The following is a 27,400-nucleotide window of genomic DNA, read 5'->3' on the forward strand; positions in this document are numbered from 1 at the left end:
ATGAAAGCTGTGTTGTCACCCATTTATGCCAGTGTAGAATTTGTGCAGATCCCTTCTGCTTATCTCAGTTCGTGGAAACTTACTTACATCATCACACTGGGAAGATGGAAAATGTCTGTGGCTATGTCCTTGTGTATTTTGAAGGTTTAGAGGTCTCTGGTGCTAAAGATGTGGAGAATGGATGATGAGGGGATGATTATTAGTCTGCATGTGCGAGAGATGGAGCACCTTCCTTTAAACAGAAGAAACATCATTTATTGCCACTATAAGAAGGAAGGAGCAATTATAGTTTTGGCAGAAAAAAGCTTACTAGAATAATACTAATAAAACTCATACTATGGCCTTTGTCACAGAGTAGGAGCTGAATAAAGAATAACTATTGATGGTGATGATAATAATAATAACAGTATTCTAATAATATAATGATAATTACCATTGTAGTAAAGTGATGTCATATTTAATTACTTGTTCTAGAAATTGAAACCTTTTATAATGGGTGAATCTTAAGAAGATTAAAAATATTTGCCACATTATCTACATTTTCCTACATTATCTACATTTTCAGTTTTGAAATGCTCACTGTTCTTGCATCCCCTGTTCCTTTTCCAGCTAGCAGAAGATTATGGCCCTGTGTTCACTCTGTATTTTGGCATGAAGCCCACTGTGGTGTTGCATGGATATGAAGCAGTGAAGCAAGTCCTGATTGATCAGAGTGAAGAATTTTCTGGCAGAGGTAGTTTACCAGTGGCAGACAACATCAACCAGGGATTAGGTATGCTTCTATTTGAGGAGTGTGTGGGAATAGTAGGTTGGAAAGATTCAAATAGGCTAAGGAATTGAGAAATTATAGGTAATAGAGAAGTTTATGAAAGCATCATCATTAAACAGTTTTCTATGGATCATTAATCCACATTTAAAATTATGAAGATGACACAGTCTGAATGAAACATTAAGTGCAGTGAAAAAGAATCTTCTAATCACTAATGTTCTATTAATAAATTATGGCCAGGTCAGATAATGAGAAAGAGACAGAGAGAAAAAGAAAGGAGGAAAATGACAATAAATTATCCTATTTATTGAATATTTTGCTTTTTGGCCTGAGTCATGGTTGGTAAGAGACTAGTTTTGGAAGCTTGCATAATATATACATGGAACCAACAAAAGTTTGAAGTATGTACATTGCATTCAATTTTCTATTCTTCTTAGAAAACAAAGCACAACAATTTTTTTAATCCAATAGAATATAATACAAAGCATAAAGCACAAATATGCTCTGAAAAGAGGGTCATGGGGGAAGACAATAAATATGAATTAGAATATTAAAGAAAATCTTTTGAAATCAAATACTTGCTCTCTGTCTGTCATCTGTGTTTTAATAGCTAGACCTTAAAATGTCCCATACTCTGTGGGTCACTGGATTCTTACAAAAATAATGCCTGAATTGGGTCACTTCATCCTTTACATTGTTCTTTAAGGTCTTATTTGACAAGGTCCCTATGAGCATAGTCTCTTCTGATCTTGTTCTTGGCTCTGGAAGTTTGACATTGAACTTTTTTTGGTACAATGTAGTAAAACAGATGACAGTGCAGGTATTTGATTTCAAAAGATTTTCTTTAATATTCTAATTTATAATTATTGTGTTTCCCCATGACCCTCTTTTCAGAGCATATTTGTGCTTTATGCTTTGTATCATAGACCCAGCCTAGTTGTGGGGCTGTGAGAAGGGGTGGCATGCACCCGCAGGGTATAACACGGGGAAGACATCCATATTTCAAGGAAGAGATTAGAAAATAGAAGGAAAATGTCAAAATGGGAAGAGCTATGGCCATGTCCCTTACTTGAGGAATAGATTTTCATGAGCTTCCTTTCAATACACAAATGCTGTTTATCTCTGTCTTAATTGACTTTTGTTGTTTCTCCTACAGTTCATTTTCAGTGCACAAATCAATCCTGAAAACTTAACCTATAACTTGGACTCTATGGATTTTTAGCTGTGTTACCAAAGAGTAAATATCTTGCTTCTGTGATTTTCAGCATCCTCATAAGTAAAATGGAAACAAAACACTTGGTTCTTAGGGTTGTTCTGAATTTTGCAGAAGCAAATGGATAAGAAGAGTGTAGTAATATGTAAAACCAAGAGTCTTGACAGTAAGATACAAGCTGGGTTAAGAGAGGAGGAGGCAGGTGATGAAGGGCCCGATAGGAATTCCTGAGGCTGTCACTACTATCTTTAATCCCGGCTTAGGTGTCCTTGTCATTTCCTGGTTTAAAGACTCTCAGCTAGAATTCATGGCAATGGATGATTCTTCTCTGTTTTTGGTTTTTGTCCTGATAGGAATTGTTTTCAGCAATGGAGAAATATGGAAGCAAACTCGACGTTTCTCCCTCATGGTTTTGAGGAATATGGGGATGGGGAAGAGGACTATTGAACACAGGATTCAAGAGGAAGCGTTGTGTTTGGTGGAAGCATTAAAGAAAACCAATGGTGGGTATTTCTTTATGTAATTAGCAGTAACTGCTGGGGTAGACCAAATGCTATTACAAGTAGACTACAGAGTGGTAACGGCTCAAATACAACAGAAGTTGACTTTCTGCTCCCATGACAGTAGGAGGAGGTGAAGTTGCTGGCGTAATGGCCTTTTCAAGCATCTGGTTTCCAGGGCCCTTTGATGCCTTCAACACATGGTTGCCTTCCAGTGGCGCCCAGAGTTCATCTCTTTGAATGGTAGTGGGGGTGAAGGAAAGAATAAAGAAAAGTGCAATACTGTTTTTAATAGGTGAGGTATAGCAGGCACACAAAAGTTCTTTCATATCCCATGGGCTGTAACTCAGTCACAAGTTTTGGGAAATGTGCTTATCTGTAAGAGGAGCTGGGAAGTGTGCTTATATGTGCACACAAGAAGAAGCAAGTGTGAATTTTGACAGTCTGCTAGTAACTTGGTGAAAATAATTTGAAAGACTAAGTTCTCAGGTAGCTTCTTGAGAGGTATTGCAAATTTTTTGCAACACACGTATGTCATGTCATTGTGCGCTACACCTTAAACTTGTACATTCTTGTCTATCTGTGATATCTCAATAAAACTGAAATAAAATTAGTGGGTCAGGTATAGATTTTGCACCAAGTCCTTCTCTGTGCATAAGGCTGCATCATAGCTCTCCTTGGGTGTGAAGGGAGGGAGCTGCGGCAGCACACATCTGCTCAGTGTACACGTGTGTGGATGCCCATGCAGGACTGAAGAAGGAATAGTAGAGAAAGGCTTGAGTAGGAGATTTGACAGGGAAGGGGCAAGATCAGAGTCATAAGACATATGTGGTTTTTTAACCTCAATATTTCAGATTTAAAGAACAGTATTAACTTACTAATGCTATATTCTTAGTTGTGACTTGGTATTGTGGGTTTTTTTTTTACCCCTGATATATAGTCATCCAGATAGGTTTCTCCCCCTCATTTTTTGCTGCTACTGATATAAATAATGCAACAATTACAGATATCTGCATGACTCTGGTTTCTTCTTTTGAGTAAGTTTCTCAAGTAGAGTATCAATGAACATCATGTGGACATTTGGTGCATATTACCTAGGAATGGGTGGGAGATTTGGCAGAAGCAGTGATAAGAACACAAGGTTCATCTGAATAGATTGTTCTCTATGTTAAAATTTAACATATTAAATAGATATGTTTGCATGTTCTTTTATCAAGAACATTATTAATAGTATAATAGTCTATTATTTTGCAGGTACCATAGTTTATTTAACCAAGCTTTATTTATTTCTCCAGATAGACTGTTTTCAACACCTTGTTGCTAATAATATAAAAAACATATTAATCACTGAATATTTCTGATTACTTTATATTTCTTTTTTTTAAAGTTTTTTTTTTTTTAACTTTAAAATATTGCATTGGTTTTGCCATACATTGACATAAATCTACCACGGGTGTATATGTGTTCCCCATCTGAAACACCCCTTCCATCTCCTTCCTCATCCAATCCCTCTGGGTCATCCCAGTTCACCAGCTGCGAGGACCCTGTATCATGCATCAAACTTGGACTGGCGATTCATTTCACATATGATGATATACATGTTTCAATGCCATTCTCCCAAATCATCCCACCCTTGCCCTCTCCCACAGAGTCCAAAAGACTGTTCTATACATCTGTGTCTATTTTGCTGTCTCACATACAGGGTTATCGTTGCCATCTTTCTAAGTTCCATATATATACATTATTATAATGTATTGGTGATTTTCTTTCTGGATTACTTCACTCTGTATAATCAGCTCCAGTTTCATCCACCTTATTAGAATGGATTCAAATGTATTCCTTTTGATGGCTGGGTAATACTCCATTGTGTATATGTACCACAGCTTTCTTATCCATTCGTCTGCTGATGGACATCTAGGTTGCTTCCAGGTCCTGGCTATTATAAACAGTGCTGTTATGAATATTGGAGTACACGTGTCTCTTTCAATTCTGGTTTCCTTGGTGTATATGCCCAGTAATGGGATTGCTGGGTCATAAGGCAGTTCTATTTCCAGTTTTTTAAGGAATCTCGACACTATTCTACATAGTGGCTGTACTAGTTTGCATTCCCACCAACAGTGTAAGAGGGTTCCCTTTTCTCCACACCCTCTCCAGCATTTACTGCTTGTAGACTTTTGGATAGCAGCCATTCTGACTGGCGTGAAATGGTACCTCACTGTCGTCTTGATTTGCATTTCTCTGATAATGAGTGATGTTCAGCATCTTTTCATGTGTTTGTTAGCCATCTGTATGTCTTCTTCAGATAAGTGTCTGTTTAGGTCTTTGGCCCATTTTTTGATTGGGTCATTTATTTTTCTGGAGTTGAGCTGCAGGAGTTGCTTGTATAGTTTTGAGATTAGTTGTTTGTCAGTTGCTTCATTTGCTATTATTTTCTCCCATTCTGAAGGCTTTCTTTGAAGGCTGACTTTTCATCTTGCTTATAGTTTCCTTTGTTGTGCAGAAGCTTTTAATTTTGATTAGGTCCCATTTGTTTATTTTTGCATTTATTTCCAGTATTCTGGAAGGTGGGTCATAGAGGATCTTTCTGTGATTTATGCAGGAGAGTGTTTCGCTTATATTCTCCTCTAGGAGTTTTATAGATTCTGATCTTACATTTAGATCTTTAATCCATTTTGAGATTATTTTGTGTATGGTATTAGAAAGTGTTCTAGTTTCTTTCTTTTTTTTTTTTTTTTACAAGTGGTGACCACTTTTCCCAGTACCACTTGTTAAAGAGATTGTCTTTTCTCCACTGTATATTCTTGCCCCCTGTCAAAGATAAGGTGTCCATAGGTGCGTGGATTTATCTCTGAGCTTTCTGTTTTGTTCCATTGATCTATGTTTCTGTCTTTGTGCCAGTACCATATTGTCTTGATGACTGTGGCTTTGTAGTAGAGCCTGAAGTCAGGCTGGTTGATTCCTCCAGTTCCATTCTTCTTTCTCAAGATTGCTTTGGCTATTCGAGTTTTTTTTTTTGTATTTCCATACAAATTGTGAAATTATTCTTTGTAGCTCTGCAAAAAATACTGTCAGTAGCTTGATAGGGATTGCATTGAATCTATAGATTTCTTTGGGTAGTATACTCATTTTCATATATTGATTCTTCTGATCCATGAACATGGTATATTTCTCCATCTATTAGAGTCCTCTTTGATTTCTTTCACCAGTGTTTTATAATTTTCTATATATAGGTCTTTAATTTCTTTAGGTACATATATTCCTAAGTATTTTATTCTTTTCATTGCAATGGTGAATGTAATTGTTTCCTTAATTTCTCTTTCTGTTTTCTCATTATTAGTGTATAGGAATGCAAGAGATTTCTGTGCATTGATTTATATCCTGCAACTTTACTATATTCATTGATTAGCTCTAGTGATTTTCTGGTGGAGTCTTTGGGATTTTCTATTTGGAGGATCATGTCATCTGTAAACAGTGAGAGTTTTACTTCTTCTTTTCCAATCTGGATTCCTTTTATTTCTTTTTCTGCTCTGATTGCTGTGGCAAAAACTTCCAAAACTATGTTGAATAGTAGTGGTGAGAATGGGCACCTTTGTTTTGTTCCTGACTTTAAGGGAAATGCTTTCAATTTTTCATCATTGAAGATAATGTTTGCTGTGGGTTTGTCATATATAGATTTTATTATGTTGAGGTATGTTCCTTCTATTCCTGCTTTCTGGAGAGTTTTTATCATAAATGGATGTTGAATTTTGTCAAAGGCTTTTTCTGCATCTATTGAGATAATCATATGATTTTTTATCTTTCAATTTGTTAATGTGGTGTGTTACATTGATTGATTTGTGGATATTACAGAATCCTTGCATCCCTAGCCAAAAGCCAACTTGGTCATGATGTATGATCTTTTTAATATGTTGTTGGATTCTGTTTGCAAGAATTTTGTTAAGGATTTTTGCATTTATGTTAATCAGTGATATTGGCCTCTAGTTTTGTTTTTTTTTGTGGCATGTTTGTCTGGTTTGGTATTAGGGTGATGGTGGCCTCATAGAATGAGTTTGGAAGTTTACCTTCCTCTGCAATTTTCTGGAAGAGGTTGAGTAGGATAGGTGTTAGTTCTTCTCTAAATTTTTGGTAGAATTCAGCTGTGAAACTGTCTGGACCTGGGCTTTTCTTTGTTGAAAGATTTCTGATTACAGTTTCAATGTCCGTGTTTGTGATGGGTCAGTTAAGATTTTCTATTTCTTCCTGGTTTAGTTTTGGAAAGTTATACTTTACTAAGAATTTGTCCATTTCTTCCAAGTTGTCCATTTTATTGGCATATAATTGCGGATAGTAGTCTCTTATGATGCTTTGTATTTCTGTGCTGTCTATTGTGATCTCTCCATTTTCATTTCTGATTTTATTGATTTGATATTTTTCTCCCTTTGTTTCTTGACGAGTCTGGCTAATGGTTTGTCAATTTTATTTATCCTCTCAAAGAACCAGCTTTTGGCTTTGTTGATTTTTGCTATGGTCTCTTTTGTTTCTTTTGCATTTATTTCTACCCTAATTTTTAAGATTTCTTTCCTTCTACTCACCCTGGGGTTCTTCATTTCTTCCTTTTCTAGGTGCTTTATGTGTAGAGTTAGGTTATTTATTTGGCTTTTTCTTATTTCTTGAGGCATGTCTGTATTGCTATGAACCTTCCCCTTAGCACTGCTTTTACAGTGTCCCACAGGTTTTGGGTCGTTGTGTTATCATTTTCATTCATTTCTATCCATATTTTGATTTCTTCTGTGATTTGTTGGATATTCAGCAGTGAGTTGTTCAGCCTCCATATTTTGGAATTTTTAATATTTTTCTCCTGTAATTGAGATCTAATCTGACTGCATTATGGTCAGGAAAGATGCATGGAATGATTTCAAGTTTTTTGAATTTACCAAGGCTAAGTTTATGGCCCAGGTTGTGATCTATCCTAAAGAAGGTTCCATGTGCGCTTGAGAAAAAGGTGAAATTCATTGTTTTGGGGTGAAATGTCCTGTAGATATGAATTAGGTCTAACTGGTCTATTGTATCATTTAAAATTTCTGTTTGCTTGCTAATTTTCTGTTTAGTTGATCTATCCATAGTTGTGAGTGGGGTATTAAAGTCTCCCACTATTATTGTGTTCTTGTTAATTTCCCCTTTCATACTTGTTAGCATTTGCCTTACATATTGCATTGCTCCTATGTTGGGTGCATATATATTTATAATCGTTATATCTTATTCTTGGATCGATTCTTTTATCATTATGTAGTGTCCTTCTTTGTCTCTTTTCACAGCCTTTAATTTAAAGTCTATTTTATCTGATATGAGTATTGCTACTCCTGCTTTCTTTTGGTCTCTATTTGCGAGGATTATCTTTTTCCAGCCCTTCACTTTCAGTCTGTCTGTGTCCCTTGTTTTGAGGTGGGTCTCTTGTAGACAACATATATAGGGGTCTTGTTTTTGTATCCATTCAGCCAGTCTTTGTCTTTTTTTTTTTTTGGTTGGGACAGTCAACCCATTTACATTTAAGGTAATTATTGATAAGTATGATCCTGTTGCCATTTACTTTATTGTTTTGGGTTGAGTTTATACACCCTTTTTGTGTTTCCTGTCTAGAGAAGATCTTTTAGCATTTGTTGGAGAGCTGGTTTGATGATGCTGAATTCTCTCAGCTTTTGCTTGTCTGTAAAGCTTTTGATTTCTCCTTCATATTTGAATGAGATTCTTGCTGGATACAGTAATCTGGGCTGTAGGTTATTTCCTTTCATCACTCTAAGTATGTCCTGCCATTCCCTCCTGGCCTGAAGAGTTTCTATTGAAAGATCAGCTGTTATCTCTATGGGAATCCCCTTGTGTGTTATTTGTTGTTTTTCCCTTGCTGCTTTTAATATTTGTTCTTTATGTTTGATCTTTGTTAATTTGATTAATATATGTCTTGGGGTGTTTCACCTTGGGTTTATCCTGTTTGGGACTCTTTGAGTTTCTTGGACTTTGGGTGATTATTTCCTTCCCCATTTTAGGGAAGTTTTCAACTATTATTTCCTCAAGTATTCTCTCATGATCTGTCTTTTTGTCTTCTTCTCTGGGACTCCTATGATTCAAATGTTTGGGTGTTTAACATTGTCCCAGAGGTCTCTGAGGTTGTCCTCATTTCTTTATTTCTTTTTTTTCTCTCTGTTTCATTTATTTCTATCATTCTATCTTCTACTTCACTTATCCTATCTTCTGCCTCCGTTATTCTACTGTTGGTTCCCTCCAGAGTGTTTTTGATATCATTTATTGCATTATTCATTATTGATTGACTCTTTTTTATTTCTTCTAGGTCCTTGTTAAACCTTTCTTGCATCTTCTCAATTCTTGTCTCCAGGCTATTTATCTCTAACTCCATTTTGTTTTCAAGATTTTGGATTATTTTCACTATCATTATTTGGAATTCTTTATCAGTTATATTCCCTATCTCTTCCTCTTTTGTATGGTTTTTTGGGCACTTATCCTGTTCCTTTACCTGCTGGGTATTTCTCTGCCACTTCATCTTGCTTATATTGCTGTGTTTGGGGTGGCCTTTCTGTATTGTGGCAGTTTGTGGAGTTCTCTTTATTGTGGAGTTTCCTTGCTGTGGGTGGGTTTGGATGGGTGGCTTGTCAAGGTTTCTTGGTTAGCAAAGCTTGTGTCAGTGTTCTGGTGGGTGGAGCTGGATTTCTTCTCTCTGGAGTGCAATGAAGTGTCCAGTAATGAGTTATGAGATGTCAATGGGTTTGGAGTGACTTTGGGCAGCTTAGATATTGAAGCTCAGGGCTATGTTCCTGTGTTGCTGGAGATTTTGCATGGTATGTCTTGCTCTGGAACTTGTTGTCCCTTTGGTGGTGTTTGGTTTCAGTGTAGGTATGGAGGCATTTGTTGAGCTCCTATCAATTAATGTTCCCTAAAGTCAGGAGTTCTCTGGATTTTGACTTGAGCCTACTGCCTCTGGTTTTAAGTCTTATTCTTACAGTAGCCTCAAGACTTCTCCATCTATGCTACACCGATGATATAACATCTAGGTTAAAGCTGAAAAGTTTCTCCACAGTGAGGGACACCCAGAGAGGCTCACAGAGTTACACAGAGAAAAGAAGAGCGAGGAGAGAGATAGAGGTGACCAGGAGAAGGAGAGGGGGAATCAAAAGATGAGAGAGCAAGCTACCCAGTAATCACTTCCTTATGTGCTCCCCACAGTGTGGACCACTCAGAGATGTTCACAGAGTTATACAGAGAAGAGAAGAGGGAGGAAGCAGACAGAAGTGGCCAGGAGAATAAAGGGGGAAATCAAACACAGAGACAGATCCAGCCAGTATACAGTTCCCTAAGTGTTTTCCACCGTCCGGAACACACAAAGAGATTCACAGAGTTGGCTAGAGAAGCGAAGGGGGAGGGAGGAGATAGAGGTGATCTAGTAGAGAAAAAGTAGAGTCTAAAGAGGGAGAGGGCAGTCAAGCCAGTAATCTTGCTCCCAAGTAAAAATGGGTACTGAAGATTGGGTTCTTAAAGGTACAAAATTGATAACAAATACTAAAAATCAAAGATTAAAAATCTAGAGTAGAGGTTGTATTCTCAAAAATATAATATTAAAGAAAAAAGAACAAAGTCACAAAAATTATAAAATATATATATATATGAAGTTTGCTTTAAAAAATAGGGTCTTTTTTTTGCAAAGTAATAGTAGGTTATAAAAATAGAAATTAAACAAATAATAGAGGACTCAACAATAAAATTTTTTTTTAATTTAAAGAATGATAATAGAAAATATATATATAGGACTTTCTTTGGTGGTGTTGTGGACAGTGTGGGGTCAGTTCATTTTCAGATAGTTCCTTTATCCAGCTTATACTTCTCAAGCTCTATAGGTCCCTTCCTATGTAGGTGGTGCTAACTACAGCGTTTTGATCTATTACACCTGTCACTTCCAAGGTGGTTCCCTCTGTTTTAGCTTCTTCTGTTTGCTGGTCTCTTCAGTGTCTGATTTCTGCCCTGACACAACGGGGTGGTGGTGGACACTTTTTGAGGCTCACTTGTTCAGTCATGCTGTGGGGAAAGAGGAACACTGCAAGAAAACAACATTGATGTGTCCTTGCAGTGTCTTGGCCCCACTGGGTTTGCCCCCACTCATGGCGCATGTACTTTCTCTGTCTACACTGCTTAGGCTCTAGGTTGCTCTGCTGGGAACTGTCTGATGCCTGCCCTGGGTTGTATGCACTTCCCAGGTCTAAGCTGCTCAGGTTCAGGTACTCAGGTACTCCTCAAAGGCGCAGACTTGTTTGGGCCTGTGTTTTGAGCCCTTCCCAGGTCCGAGCAGCTCAGGTGACCAGGTGTTTGGCAAGCGTGGTTGCTGTGACTTATCGCCTCCCCTGTCCCTGCCACTCGGTTTTCTGGGTGTACAACCGGCACAGCTTCTCAAGCGAATGTCAATTGTACAGAATCCCACGAAGTCTTGGTTAACACCGAAACCTGCTTGCAGTTTGGTAGATAATGCCTCTCTGGGGCTTCAATTGCCCCCTTCCACCTCTGGCTGCACTCGCTTGCCTGTCTCTGGTGGGGGATGGGCCGGTCCACAGCCGGCTAGCTCTGCTCAGTCCTTCGTTCTGTGATCAGGCCTGGTGGTGTCTTAGGTTAGGGCTTTTCGCGGGGTAGCTATCCTACAGTCTGGCTTGCTATTTCAAGCTACCTCCCTGAGATTGCCCTTGGGGCATTCAGGCCCGGTCCTTACTCCAAGCAATTCAGGCCTGGTCCTTACTCTAAGCAATGCAGCTCACACCTAGCTGCCCAGCCCCCGCTTGCTAGTGGCGATGTTGGCGTCTGCATTTCTTCTCCACCGGGAAATAATGTTGCACACGTAATCTGTGGGTTTTAATTATTTATTTATTTTTCCTCCTGGTTATGTTGACCCGTGAGGTTCCAAGACTCACCACAGACTAGCCAGTGAGAGTGTTTCCTGGTGTCTGGGAACCTCTCTTTTTTAAGACTCACTTCCTGGGACAGAGCTCTGTCCCTACCTCTTTTGTCTTGCTTTTTATCTTTTATATTTTTTCCTACCTCCTTTCAAAGACAATGGGCTCCTTTTTTGGGTGCCTGATGTCTTCTGCCAGCATTCAGAAGTTGTTTTGTTGAATTTACTCAACGTTCAAATGTTCTTTTGATGAATTTGTGGGGAAGAAAGTGGCCTCCCCATCCTATTCTCTGCCATCTTAGGACCGCTGTCCTGATTACTTTCTAGAATAAAATTTCTGAAATGGAATTAGTAAATCAATTAATACTGAAATTTGATACACATTACTTGTAAGTGGTTTTGTCCACCTGATTTGTATTTCACACAGAAATTATTGTTAGCTGATTCATTTTCCCCATGATTAATATGGCCTTCTCTCATCTTCCTCACTGATGATCACCCAGACTCTGCTCAATTTCACCTAACTATGAGACCTCGTACTCATGGGGTTCCCCAGTTTCACTGAAGAGTTCCAAAGAATAGCAAGGAGAGATAAGAAAGTGTTCCTTAGTGAATAACGCAAAGAAATAGAGGGAAAAAATAGAGTGGGAAAGATTAGATATCTCTTCAAGAAAATTAGAGATAGCAACAGAATATTTCATGCAAAGATGTGCACAATAAAACAGAAATGGTATAGACCTAACAGAAGCAGAAGATATTAAGAAGAGGTGGCAAGAATACACAGAACTACACACAAAAAATCTTCATGACTGAGATAATCACAATGGTGTGATCACTCACCTAGAGCCAGACATCCTGGAATGTGAAGTCAAGAAGGCCTTAGATAGCATCACTACAAACAAAGCTAGTGGAGGTGAGGGAATTCCAAATGATCTATTTTAAATCCTAAAAGATGTGAAAGTGCTGCACTCAATATGCCAGCAAATTTGGAAAACTCAGCAGTGGCTTCAGGACTAGAAAAGTTCATTTTTCATTCCCATCCCAAAGAAAGGCAATGCCAAACAATGCTCAAACTACCACACAATTGCACTCATCTCACCACATTCCAGGATGTCTGGCTCTAGGTAAGTGTGTATGAGCAAAGCTCTTGGAAGTGATGGAATTCTAGTTGAGCTATTTCAAATCCTGAAAGATGATGCTGTGAAAGTGCTGCATGCAATATGTCAGCAAATTGGGAAAACAGCAGTGGCCACAGGACTGGGAAATTTTCATTCCAATTCCAAAGGAGGGCAATACCAAAGAATGTTCAAATTACCACACAATTGTAATCATCTCGCACACTAGTAAAGTAATGCTCAAAATTCTACAAACCAGATTTCAGCAATATGTGAACCATGAACTTCCAGATGTTCAAGCTGGTTTTAGAGACGGCAGAAAAACCAGAGATCAAATTGCCAACATCCACTGGATCATCGAAAAAGCAAGAGAGTTCCAGAAAAACATCTATTTCTGCTTTATTGACTATGCCAAAGCCTTTGACTGTACAGATCACAATAAACTGTGGAAAATTCTGAAGGAGATGGGAATACCTGACCACCTGACCTGCCTCTTGAGAAACCTATATGCAGGTCAGGAAGCAACAGTTAGAACTGGACATGGAACAACAGACTGGTTCCGAATAGGAATAGGAGTACATCAAGGCTGTATATTGTCACCCTGCTTATTTAACTTACATGCAGAGCTGTAAGAGAAACGCTGGGCTGAAAGAAGCACAAGCTGGAATCAAGATTGCCGGGAGAAATATCAATAACCTCAGATATGCTGATGACACCACCCTTATGGGAGAAATTGAAGAAGAACTAAAGAGCATCTTAATGAAGGTGAAAGAGGAGAGTGAAAAAGTTGGCTTAAAGCTCAACATTCAGTAAACGAAGATCATGGCATCCGGTCCCATCACTTCATGGCAAATGGATGGGGAAACAGTGGAAACAGTGGCAGGCTTTATTTTTTGAGGCTCCAAAATCACTGCAGGTGGTGATTGCTGCCATGCAATTAAAAGACACTTACTCCTTGGAGAGAAAGTTATGATCAACCTAGACAGCATATAAAATCACAGAGACATTACTTTGCCAACAAAGGTCCATCTAGTCAAGGCTATAGTTTTTCCAGCAGTCATGTATGGATGTGAGAGTTGAGGTATAAAGTGAGCTGAGTGCTGAAGAATTGATGTTTTTGAGTTGTGGTGCTGGAGAAGACTCTTGAGAGTCCCTTGGACTGCAAGGAGATCCAACCAGTCCATCCTAAAGGAGATCAGTTCTGGGTGCTCATTGGAAGGACTTACGTTGAAGCTGAAAGGAGCTGATTCATTTGAAAAGACCCTGATGCTGGGAAAGATTGAAGGCAGGAGGAGAAGGGGACAAGAGAGGATGAGATGGCTGGATGGCATCACTGACTCGATGGACGTGAGTCTGAGTGAACTCCAGGAGTTGGTGATGGACAGGGAGGCCTGGCGTGTGGAGGTTCATGAGATCGCAAAGAGTCGAACACGACTGAATGACTGAACTGGACTGAACACATGCTAGCAAAGTAATGCTCAAAATTCTCAAATCCAGTCTTCAACAGCATGTGAACTGTGAATTTCCAGATGTTCAATCTGGATTTAGAAAAGGCAGAGGAAATTGCCAGAGATCAAATTGCCAAAATCTGGTGGATCATCAAAAAACCGAGAGAGTTTCAGAAAAATATCTACTTCTGCCTTATTGACTATGCCACAGCCTTTGACTGTGTGCATTACAAAAATCTGTGGAAATTCTGAAAGAGATGGGAATACCAGACCACCTGACCTGCCTCCTGAGAAATCTGTAGGCAGGTCTGAAGCAACAGTTAGAACCAGACGTGGAACAACAGACTGGTTCCAAATTAGGAAAGGAGTACATTGAGGCTGTGTATTGTCACCCTGCTTAGTTAACTTATATACAGAGTACATCATATGAATTGCTGGGCTGGATGAAGCTCAAGCTGGAATCAAGATTGCTGGGAAAATATCAATAAACTCAAATACACATATGCTGCTACTGCTGCTGCAGCTAAGTCACTTCAGTCGTGTCCGACTCTGTGCGACCCCATAGACGGCAGCCCACCAGGCTCCCCCATCCCTGGGATTCTCCAGGCAAGAACACTGGAGTGGGCTGCCATTTCCTTCTCCAATGCATGAAAGTGAAAAATGAAAGTGAAGTCACTCAGTTATGTCCGACTCTTCACGACCTTGTGGACTGTAGGTCACCAGGCTCCCCCGTCCCTGGGATTCTCCAGGCAAGAGTACTGGAGTGGGTTGCCATTTCCTTCTCCACAAATACACAGATGACACCATCCTTACAGCATAAAGTGAATAAAAACTAAAGAGCCTCTTGATGAAAGTGAAAGAGGAGAGTGAAAAAGTTATGAAAATATTGGCTTAAAACTGAACATTCAGAAAACTAAGATCATGGCATCCAGTCCCATCACCTCATGGCAAGTAGACTGGGAAACAATAGAAACTTTTTTGGGCTCCAAAATCACTACAGATGGTGACTGCAGCCATGAAATTAAGAGGTGCTTGCTCCTTGGAAGAAAAGCTATGACCAACCTAGACAGCATATTAAAAAGTAGAGACATGACTTTGCCAACAAAGGTCCATCTAGTTAAACCTGTGGTTTTTCCAGCAGTCACGTATGGATGTGAGAGTTGGATTATAAAGAAAGCTGAGTGCTGAAGAATATATGCTTTTGAACTGTGGTATTGGAGAACACTCTTGAGATTCCCTTGTACTGCAAGGAGATCCAACCAGTCAATCCCAAGGAAATCAGTCCTGAATATTCATTGAAGAGACTGATGCTAAAGCTGAAACTCCATTACTTTGACTACCTGATGGGAAGAACTGACTTACTGGAAAAATACTCTGATGCTGGGAAGGATTGAAGGCAGGAGTAGAAGGGGATGACAGAAGATGAGATGATTGGATGGCATCACCGACTTGATGGACATGAGTTTGAGCAAGCTCCAGAAGTTGGTGATGGACAGCAAAGCCCAGTGTGCTGCTGTCCGTGGGATTGCAAAGAGTCAGACATGAATGATCGACTGAACTGAACTGAGTTTGTTACTGGTTAACTGACTGTTGGAAGTTTATTTTAAATGTTGGGCATAACCTTTTTCCTTGTAACTTCTACTTTTTAATCCATGATAGGCTTTTTCTTTTTGGAGTATAGTGTTGTGGTAGTAACCAGGCAGAGGCAGGGTGGACCTCCCATCAAAAATTTAGTTTAGATGTTAAGATTGGTAATGATACACACATCTCAATAGGATATGAAAAGGTCTATTACACATGTAATGAGGCTTTCTGTGGAGGGCAGGTGGCTAGAAACCAGATCCAAAAATGGCTTGAGGGAGCAGAGAAAGGATGCAGCCTTGAGATTTTTATGGTCTTTTGGGGATAGATTGGGGTTGAAGGTTCTCAGTGAAAAAACAGACCCTATGTTCTTTAAATGTTGTTCTTGTTGCAAAGAAGTATCACTTGAGCTTTCTTTAAAGTCAGCTAGTCTAGATGTCAGTAGAAGAAGAAAAGACGAGGCTTACAAATTGTTATCAAACAGGAATAAAACTAGTCATATTCTTTATTTTGGTTGGGAAGCCTGTTTCTAATACTATAATATATTTTTAAAATATTTGAATGTAACTCCAATTTCTGTCACTGTTCTTTTCTTCTACAGAAAAAGCATGCTCCAATTTTTTTCTTTTTTTTAAAAAAATTATTTCTTTTTAATTGAAAGATAATTGTTTTACAACATTGTGTTGGTTTCTGCCATACATCAACATGAGTCAGTCATGGGTATACATATGTCCTCTCCCTCTTGAACTTCCCTTCTACCTCCCAAGCCTTTCTATCCCTCTAGGTTGTCACCCTGGCTTGAGGTTCCTGATTCATACAGCAAATTCCCTTTGGTATCTATTTTACATATGTTAGTGTCTATGTTTCCATGCCACTCTCTCCATTCATCCCACTTTCTCCTTCCTCCCACCCACCTGTGTCCGTAAGTCTGTTCTCTATGTCTGCATCCATTTCTACCCTGAAAATAGTTTCATCAGTACTGTCTTTCTAGATACCATATTTATGAGTTAATATACAAGAGTTGCTTTTCTCTTTCTGACTTATTCCACTCTGTCTAATAGGCTCTAGGTTTGTCCACCTCATTAGAACTGACTCAAATGCATTCCTTTTTATGCCTGAGTAATATTCATTGTATATATGTACCACAGCTTCTTTATCCATTCATCTGTTTTGGACGTCTAGGTTGCTTTCATGTTCTAGCTATTGCAAATAATGCTTCAGTGAACATTGGGGTACATGTGTCTTTTCAATTTTGGCTTCCTCAGTGTAATGCCTAGTAGTGGGATTGATGGGTCATATGGCAGTTTTATTCCTAGTTTTTAAAGGAATCTCCATACTGTCTTCCATAGAGGCTGTATCAGTTTACATTCCTACCGACTGTGCAGGAGGGTTCCCTTTTCTCCACATCCTCTCCAGTATTTATTGTTTGTGGATTTTTTGATGACGACCATTCTGACCAGTCCAATTTTTTCAACTGCATTTTTGAAATATTATTTCAAGTCTCCCCAGTCTCTTGATTTTATTATGATATTGCTGTTTCCTGTAGGCATGATGAAGAAGTATCGACAGTGAGGGCTAAATCTGGCAACGTTAAAGACATTTTAAAATAACCTTTTTCTTGTGAATTACCTTGTGGCTGTTATTTGGAGAATGACATAAATAGGAGAACACTTGGAGGGAAAATAAGTAAATCACACTGGATTAGATAATTTTGCTTGGGAAAACAATAAATTTTATTTTAGGCATGTTGAATAGTGATGATTGCATGTCCAGGTTGTTCCTATAATTTAAAAAAAAATCTTGAAATTCAACCCTTCTTACTTACTTTAAACAGTAAATGTAAGATTTACACTAGAGTATTTTCTAACATTTATATTGACTTTTTAGGATCTCCTTGTGATCCTACTTTACTTCTGAGCTGTGCTCCCTGCAATGTGATCTGCTCCATTGTTTTCCGGAATCGTTTTGAGTACAGGGATGAGAAATTGCTAACCTTGATAAAATATTTTAATGAAAATGCAATGCTTGTAAGCACCCCCTGGATAGAGGTAAGGTCAAGATTCTCTTTAAATGGGAAACAATTTTCTAGCTAATTGATTGCTCATCCTTCCACATCCCTTTGTGTTCTATCAAAATGGATAATGTTACTCAGACTATCACCTGTAACTGATTAGTGAGTTCAATTCAATTTAGCTAATGAATTGAGTTTTAAAATGTGAAATATAGTAATAAAAAGAAAAATATAATATTGTAGTGTATCAATTATAGCAAAATATTTTTCTCAGAAACCTTTTTAACCCCCTGATTTATATATCTATAGATAAAGAGAGTGGTATAGAAAATGTGTTTTTTATGATAGTACATGTCAGGAAAAGTTAATAACATATGTGGTACATCCTTTATAACTAAAATTCTATGCAGGATGTAAGGTTATGATGTTTTCCATTTGGGAAGGATCATAGAGGACAAATATCCTATTCCCCATTTTTTTGCAACATAAAAATTCACCCAGAGATATTAAATGTATTTTCCAAAGTAGCCTAACCATGAAAAAGAATGAGCTAGACTTAGAAGGTGCTGCTGCTGCTGCTAAGTCACTTCAGTCGTGTCCTACTCTGTGCGACCCCATAGATGGCAGCCCACCAGGCTCCTCCATCCCTGAGATTCTCTAGGCAAGAACACTGGAGTGGGCTGCCATTTCCTTGTCCAATGCATGAAAGTGAAAATTGAACTTGAAGTCGCTCAGTCATGTCCGACTCTTAGCGACCTCATGGACTGCAGCCTACCAGGCTCTTCCATCCATGGATTTTCCAGGCATGAGTACTGGAGTTGAGTGCCATTGCCTTCTCCGGTCTTAGAAGCTAGATTTCTCAATTCTCTAGCTAGTTTGATACAAGCTACCAGCCTTAATAAATTTCTTCAGTGTCTAGCAAAGGTATTAAGTCATGAAGGTACTACTTAAAAAGGAGCCAATAACCTTTAGGATTAGAAGTAGCCAGGTGAATAAGGGCAACATGTATATTTCTCAGGGCTTTCCAGGTGGTGCTAGTAGCAAAAAAGGCATCTGCCAATGTAGGAGGTGTAAGAGATACAGGTTCCATTCCCTGAGTGAGGAAGATCTCCTGGAAGAGGGCATGGCAACCCACAGTCCATAGGGTCACAAAAAGTTGAATATGACTGAAAAGATTTAACATGTATATTTCTCAGGGTATAAAATGCCTAAATAAAAATAAGCTACATAGTTTAGGGATTAACTTAATATTGCTGGTGAGTTTATTCATTACTAAAAAAGGGTGTGAATATTAATAGACATAAAGGGAATTGTTGATCATAATATAATAATGGTATGAGACTTTAACACACCATTTGCACCAATAAATAAATCATGCAGATCTAAACTTAATAAAGAAAAATTGGTGTTAAGCAACACATTAGATCAGATTTATACAGAACATTCCATCCAGATGCAGTCAAATACACATTCTGTTCAAGTGTACATGAAACATTCTCCAGGATAGATTGTGTTATGTCACAAACAAATTAATTATGTCAATAAAATCAAGAAATTGAAATCATATCAAGCATCTCTTCTAACCACAACTGTGTGAAACTAGAAATCAATCACAAGAAAAAAATAACTGGGAAAAATATAAAGGATTGGATAATAGGTCAATAAATAAATCAAAGAGGAAATGAAAATATTTTGAGATAATTGAAATGAGAAATAGAACATTTAAAAATCTTTGTGACAAACAAAAACAGTTCTAAGAGGGAGTTTTGTAGCAAACAGCCCTATCACCCCAGGAAACCAAAAAAAAAAACTCAAAAAGCAATCTGACTTTACACATAAAATAACTAGAAAAGAAGAACAAACAATGCCCAACGTTAGTAGAAGGAAGGAAATAATAAAGGTCAGAGATTAAATAAATGAAACATTAATTGTAGACAATAGAAAAGATCAATGAAACTAAAAGCTGGTTCTTGCAAAGATAAGTAAAAATTGATAAACCTTAGCCAGACTCATCAAGATAAAAAGAGAGACAACCCAAATAGATAAAATCAGAAATGAAAGAGAAAAGTATTACAACTGATATCACAACACTTCAAAGGATCATGATCACCACTATGAACAATTACATACCAGTGAACTGGATACCTAGAAAAAATGTGTGCATTCACAGAAACACATAACATACCAAGACTAAATCAGGAAGAAACAGAAAATCTAATCAAACTGATCATTAGTAATCAAATTGAAATAATCATCTAAACACTTTCATCATTGAAAATATAGGACCAGATAGCCTCACAGGTCAATTCTATTAAAAATTTAGAGATGAGTTAATACATATCTTTCTCAAACTTTTGCAAAAAAATTGAAGAGAAAGGAACACTTCCTCAAAAATTCTCAATAAAATATTTGCAAACAGAATTCATCAATACATTAAAAGGGTCATAAACCAAATGATTGTGAAGTGAAAGTTGCTGAGTTGTGTCTGACTCTTTGCAACCCCCATGGACTATACAGTCCATGGAATTTTCTAGGCTAGAATACCAGAGTGGCCATTCCCTTCTCCAGGGGATCTTCCCAACCCAGGGATCAAACCCAGGTCTCCTGCATTGCAGGTGGGTTCTTTACCAGCTGAGCCACAAGGGAAGCCCAAGAATACTGGAGTGGGTAGCCTACCTCTTCTCCAGTGGATCTTCCTGACCCAGGAATTGAACAAGGGTCTCCTGCATTGCAGGCATATTCTTTACCAGCTGAGCTATCAGGAAAGCCCAAACCACGATTAAGTTAAATTTATCCCAGCGATGCAAGAGTGGTTCCATATCTGCAAATCATTCAATCTGATATATTAAATTACAAAATGAAAGAAAAAATTTATGATCGCAAATTATGTTTAAAAATACTTAAAAAAATTCAACATCCGTTTATGACAAAAGCTCTTCATGAGTGAGTATTGAAGGAATACACCTCAAAATGTAATAAAGGCCATAATGACAAGCCCATAGCTAACATCATACTCAACAGTGAAAATCTGAAAACATTTTTTAAGATCAGCAAAAAGACAAGGATGCCAGTGGAACAAAAAACAGTTACCTATTAAATGGGAAAATACATTTCCAAACAATATTTCTGACAAAGGATTAATATAAAAAATTCACACAGAACACATGCAATTCAAAATCAAAACAGAAAAGCAAACTCAAAATAAATAAAAGTGTCTAGAGGACTTGAATAAACATTTTTTCCAAAGAGGATATATAGATGTCCAATAAGCATATGAAAATATATTCAGCATCACAAGTAATCAGGGAAATGCAGATCAAAACCACAATGAGATATGACCTCATACCAGTCAGAATAGCTCTTGTCAAAAAGAAATAACAAGTATTGGGGAGAATGTGGAGAAAAAGGAACCCTCATGAACTGTTGATGGGAATGTAAATTGATGCAGGCACTATGGAAAACAATATGCAAGCTCGTCAAAAAATTAAAACTAGAACTAATGTACAAGTCAGCAATTCCAGTCCTGGGTATTTATCCAAAGGAAATAAAAACAATAATTTGAAAATGTATATGTACTCCTATGTTCACTGTACCTTTGTTTACAATAGTCAAGATATAGAAGCAACCTTAGTATCTATTAAAGAATGAATGGATAAGAAAATATGGTTTGTACATATACAATGGAAATTTATTCAGCCACATAACAGATTGAATAGTGCTGTTTATGACAGTATGGATGGGCCTAGAAGATATTATGCTAAAGGGAAAATGTCAGGCAGAGAAAGACAAATACCATGTGATTTACTTCATATTTGGAATGTAAAAATGAAAACAAACAAAACAAAACAGAGACTCATAGACCCAGAGAATAAACTAGTGATGACTTGAGGGGATAGAATGTGGGCATGAATGAAATAGATGAAGGAGATTAAGAAGTCTGAACTTCTAGTTATAAAATAAAATCACAGGGATATAATATACTGCACAAGGAACAGTCAATAACATTTCAATAGCTGTATGACGACAGAGGGTTCCTAAACTAACCATGGTGAAAAATTTGTAATGTATATAAATGTCAAATCACAATTTTGTACACCTGAAATGAATAAATATTGCACATCAGCTATACTTTCATAAAAACTATAACAAAAAGGGTGCGATCCCTGCACACTTTTTAGGTGACTCTGTAGACATGCATGTAGGGTAAACTGGAGTGAATACTGGGTTTTACCTCTGTCACTAGTTTTGTGTCTTAAACCGATTGACTAGCCTTTCTGAATCTCAGTACCCTCATTTGGAAAGATGGTAGTATGATCCTGAATTTCTTTAGAGAGCTATGGTTAGAAGTGAATTTGAATGTTTTTTAATATAAATTTATTTATTTTAATTGGAGGTTAATTACTTTACAATATTGTATTGGTTTTGCCATACATCAACATGAATGGTTTTGAAATTAGTTAGTAACCTGTGCATGCTGTTACTCCAGCCAATTTATCAGTTCCCTCTCAATCTCAAATATATTCTAGTGTAAGATGCATGTCTTATTCATCTTAATCTACTCATTTTATAGCAATGTGTTTGATCCATAATATGGGCCCGTAAAAGTTTGCTAAATAAATTAATGAATGATTCTTTCATCTTTCAGCTCTTCAATGCTTTCCCCTCTTTACTACGTTATTTCCCAGGAAGTCACAATACAATATTTAAAAACATGACTGAGCAAAGAAAGTTTATTTTGGAGGAAATAAAGAAACACCAAGAATCCCTGGACCTCAATAACCCTCAAGATTTTATTGATTACTTTCTGATTAAAATGGAAAAGGTAAAATGGAACCCAGATTTGCTACTTCATCTTTGTGAGTGGAGTGATGTGACACATGGAATAGCTTTGTTTCTCAGTGAAACTGGTTTATTAGAACAAATGCTCCTTCTTAAAGATGTGTTCACTGCTTGCACATACAAGAATGAATATTGCTTGTGCAAACCATTATGGATGTCTTGAGATATTTATGAATTGTCACTAAAAATTATTTGGAAGTTTTCATATTTACCATGTTAAAGCTGGTTCTTTATTTGGGGACAAGTTGAAGCACTCACACACAGACAAATAGGCACATCCAAGATTATTGATAGACAGCATATTCTTTATCATCATATAAATTCCATGAATGGATGATGTAACAAATGAGAGAAAGCAGGAATTGGTGAGAATCATGAAAGGCTTACTGTTGGAAAGATAGTAGGAAACAGCTGAGGTAGATTTTGAGAAAACTCTGGCTTAGATTAGCAGAGATGACAAAATTGGTTCAGGGAAGGATAAGTGCAGTGATGAAGTGTGTGGAATTTTTAGAGATTATCTTGATTGTAACTGAGAAACTGTCATGGGTGTAATGACTGATGATTTGGGGAATAGTGTTGCAGTTTGAGGGTAGGTGATTCTGAATACTTGAGTAAGAACTTCAGATATGATGAAATAAACAATAGATGCTTGAATTGACAGTGAGTAGCAGTGATGACTTGATAAGAGACAAGTTAGAAATTACTGAAGAACTGATTTGCTTTAGTGAGTTATCAAAAGTAAAGAATCAGAAAGGACTTGGAAGTTTAACTCTGTTTTAATTCAAGTAATTCTAACAACTCATCTAACTTTACCTTCATCTATAACACTCTCTAATGTTTGGCTTAATTTGTCAAATGAGTAATTTTTAAAAAAATTATGATGTCATATGGAATTATTTTAGGTTATTTATAAGGTTCTTTTATTTGTCAAGTAATCCTAATACATCATTGCCAGGAAAAACACAATAAACATTCTGAATTTACCATGGACAACTTGATCACCACTGTATGGGACGTATTTAGTGCTGGAACAGAGACAACGAGCCTTACTCTGAGATATGGGCTCCTGCTTCTGCTGAAGCACCCAGAGGTCACAGGTAGGATCAGAGATGGTGGACAGGATGAAACATTCTTCATCTGCCTAGATATTGTACAAGAAGAAAAATTCATCATTAGTAGATCTTCCTATAATTGGATGAATTAAATTCAAATTAAAGTAAAACTCATAATGAAATATTTAATCAGCAGCAGAGGTTTCAAGGGCTGAGATCACTGTTGTTTTCTGTGGTGGAGTATCGTTGATCTGCATCATGTCAAATGTAGTAAAGAGAGTTATCCTAGGATCTGGAAAGCATTAGCCTTCCTCTCTCCCTAAAAGGGTATTGCTTGATAAAGCCTTCTAAGTCCAGATAAATATATTGTTGTCAAAAGATAATTCTACTCAAATGCATTTGTAATGAAAGATTGACTCAGCAAAATCACAGTCCTTTGTCAAAAAGATTCACTCTAAAAAAGTTATATACAAATTAAAAATTCTTTTCAAGTTATATCCTTTTGGGACAACAAACTTTCCAATGTAACCATGATTAAGAAGATAAAAAATGTCTTTATCACTTGAACTAGATTCTGATTCCTATCTTGCCAGCTAAAGTTCAGGAAGAAATAGACCGTGTGGTTGGCAGAAACCGAAGCCCCTGCATGCAGGACAGGAGCCGCATGCCCTACACGGATGCTGTGGTGCACGAGATCCAGAGATACATTGACCTTGTCCCCAGCAATCTGCCCCATGTAGCAACTCAGGATGTTAAGTTCAGAGAATACCTCATTCCCAAGGTAAGAGGTATTTCATCTATACTCAAGACTCTTGAAAGTGAAACACTCTTTGTGACCCCATGGACTACACAGTCCATAGAATTCTCCAGGCCATTATACTAGAGTGAGTAGCCTTTCCCTTCTCCAGGGGATCTTCCCAACCCAGGGACGGAACCCAGATCTCCCGCATTGTCAACAGATTCTTTACTGTCTGAACCACGGGGAAGCTAGTAGACAGTTAGGCACTGTATAATTCTACTGCTGTGATAGTTGATAACCTTCTTAAAGTGGTTCAGCTGATAAAGAATCTTCCTGCAGTGTAGAAGACCTGGGTTCTATCCTTGGATTGGGAAGATCTCCTGGAGGAGGCATGGCAACCCACTCTAATATTCTAGCCTGGGAAATCCCTATGGACAGAGGAGCCTGGTGGGCTACAGTCCCTGGGATCGCAAAGAGTCAGACATGGCTGGGTAATTAAGCATGCACACAACTGTTTACAGGTACAACACAGTCATGTCATACATTTTACCCTCTGACCACGTGTTCCTTTCCTTTTTGTTTGTTCATACAATTTAATAAATATAGTAGTGCTTAGGCTTCCACAGGGTTCTCAGTACACTGATAACTCCACACTCTGCCTGTTCATTAGCCCACTCTTCTATCTACTTCCTTATTTTCCAGTGTGTTTTACTATTATGAGCACTTAACCAGTATTCTCTATTCTCATATGTCTCACACAATGCTACCCCCATTTGACTATCTATCAGATAGTTAGTCACCTCCCTATCTGTTTCACTTACTTATCCAAAATCCAATGCAACAGTCTTCTGCCTTTCTGCCTGTGCTTGAGCTAATGACTCCTGAAAAAGACTATGCAGCCCAGCAGGTTGGTATTATTATCACCAACCTTAAATGAATCCTCAGTCTTATCCAACATTCTTGCTTGTTAACCCAACTCAGCTTGCTCCAATAAGCACAACAAGGGCTTTCAGCCCTGAATTCTTCCCTTCCAGTTCTCCGCTGAGGACTTCTCCCCAAGTGAGTTAGTATTCCACAAAGAAACTAAGAGCCATTGTAGGAAACTCCCTCAACTCCAGTCCACAAGGTTTACAAATTTAGCTACACCAACACCCTTTGTTTTATCTTTCATTTTGTTGTAGAAGAAGGGCTCTCTTTTTATCTAAAGTAAATCTTTCTGCCTGTCTCATGGATCCCTTTCCTATCACTTTTTCAGGAGCCATTTCTTCTTTTTTCTCTGTCTGTATTCTCTCTCTCCTTGCTGGCTCCTTTCCATTAGCATTTAAACATATTCAATCTTTTTGCATTTTAAGAAAAATGTCCCCAAATCCTGATCCCTTCTGTTCAGTAAAAGTGGTGAGATTGGTTATCCTTGTCTTATTCCTGATATTAGAGGAAAATCTTTCTCCTTTTCACTGTTGAATATATTGGCTATGGGGTTGCTGTATACAGCCGGTGTTAGGTTGAGATATGTTCCCTCCATACCCACTTTGTTCAGACTTTTTTTTTTTAAATCATGAATTAATATTGACATTCATAGATGCTTTTTCTGACTCTCTTGAGATGGTCATATGATTTTTATCCCTCATTTTTTTAATGAGTTGTATCACATTGATTGATTTACACATATTGAACCATCCTTGCATCATTGAAATGAATCCAGCTTGTTCATAGTCTACGGCCCTTTTACTGTATTCTTCAATTTAGTTTGCTAATATTTTTTTGAGGATTTTTGCATCTATGTTTATCAAGCCTATTGACCTTTAATTTTCATTTTTTGGTAATGTTCTTCTCTGGTTGTCAAAGTAGAGTAATTTTGACCTTGCAAAATAAATTTGGAAGTGTTCCTTCCTCTTGTAATTTTTGGAAGAGTTTGGGAAGAGTTGGTATTCGTTTATCTTTAAATGTTGTATTTGGTAGAATTCATTATCAAAACTATCTGTGTGCTGTGCTTAGTTGCTCAGTCTTGTCTGACTCTTTGTAACTCCATGGACTGTATCCAACTGGGCTTCTCTGTCCATGGGGATTCTCCAGGCGTGAATACTGGAGTGTGTTGCCATGCCCTCCTCCAGGGGATCTCCCCAACCCAATCAAACCCAGGTCTCCCCCACTGCAGGCCGATTCTTTACTGTCTGAGTCACCAGGAAAACCCAAAACTATCTTTGGGTTTTTTTGATTGTTGAGAGTTTATGACTATCAACTCAATCTCCTTACTGGTTATTGCTGTGTTCAAATTTTCTGTTTTTTCATGATTCTGTCTTAATAGGTTGCATGTTTTAAAGAATTTATCTATTTTTTCCAGGTTGTCCAATTTGTTCATGTATTGTTGTTCATTATCATCTGTCATCATCCTCTGTGTTTCTATGGTATCAATTTTAATGTTTCCTCTTTTATTTCTGATTTTGTTTATTTGAGTTGTACCTCATTATTTCTTGGTGAATGTAAAGGTTTGTCAACTTTGTTTATCATTAAAAAAATACAGGTCTTATTCATATTGTCTTATTAGTCTCTCTCTATTTTTTCCACTCTTGGTTATTTCCTTTCTACTATATTTGAACTTTGGTTTTTATTCTTTTTATAGTTCTTTGAGGTATAAAGTTAGGTTTTTTTTTGTTGTTTGAGATCTTTCTTATTTCTTGATGTAGGCATTTATCACTATGAACTTTAAAAAATTATTTATTTTAATTGGATGCTAATTACTTTCAATATTGCAGTGGTTTTTGCCATACATTGACATGAATCAGCCATAGGTGTACATGTGTTCCCCATCCTGAATCCCTCTCCCACCTCGCTCCCCATCCCATCTCTCAGGGTCATCCCAGTGCACCAGCCCTGAGCACCCTGCCTCATGCATCCAACCTGGACTGGCGATCTATTTCACATATGGTAACATACATGTTTCAATGCTATTCTTTCAAATGACCCCACCCTCGCCTTCTCCCAGAGAGTCCAACAGTCTGTTCTTTACTTCTGTGTCTTTTTGCTGTCTTGCATACAGGATCATCGTTGCCACCTTTCTAAATTGCATATATATGCATTAATATACTGCATTGGTGTTTTTCCTTTTGACTTACTTCACTCTGTGTAATAGGCTCCAATTTAATCCACCTCATTAGAACGGATTCACATGGATTCTTTTTAATGGCTGAGTAATATTTCATCGTGTATATGTAC

At 37.7% G+C, this 27,400-nt stretch overlaps 1 protein-coding gene across 1 annotated transcript; it reads left to right on the plus strand.

Annotated features, from left to right (window-relative positions):
- The first annotated feature begins 501 nt into the window (after window positions 1-501).
- On the plus strand, window positions 502-27,247 carry LOC120873494 (cytochrome P450 2C21-like). Its single transcript, XM_040254160.1, has 7 exons — window positions 502-772; window positions 2,336-2,485; window positions 17,434-17,594; window positions 22,203-22,379; window positions 23,352-23,493; window positions 24,042-24,266; window positions 27,225-27,247. The coding sequence occupies exons 1-7, from the start codon at window positions 652-654 to the stop codon at window positions 27,245-27,247; spliced, it is 999 nt and encodes a 332-aa protein (XP_040110094.1). The 5' UTR covers window positions 502-651.
- Window positions 27,248-27,400: the final 153 nt, after the last annotated feature.

This window comes from Oryx dammah, unplaced genomic scaffold (assembly GCF_014754425.2).
Source record: "Oryx dammah isolate SB20612 unplaced genomic scaffold, SCBI_Odam_1.1 HiC_scaffold_14, whole genome shotgun sequence".
Taxonomy (NCBI): Eukaryota; Metazoa; Chordata; class Mammalia; order Artiodactyla; family Bovidae; genus Oryx; species Oryx dammah.

What these genes read in the sequence shown, in the direction of transcription:
- LOC120873494 (XM_040254160.1), top strand. Translation starts at nt 652, where the DNA reads ATGAAGCCCACTGTGGTGTTGCATGGATATGAAGCAGTGAAGCAAGTC. An exon ending in CAACATCAACCAGGGATTAG is followed by an intron (nt 773 to 2,335) that starts GTATGCTTCTAT and finishes TTGTCCTGATAG; the next exon opens with GAATTGTTTTCAGCAATGGA. An exon ending in GAAGCACCCAGAGGTCACAG is followed by an intron (nt 23,494 to 24,041) that starts GTAGGATCAGAG and finishes CTATCTTGCCAG; the next exon opens with CTAAAGTTCAGGAAGAAATA.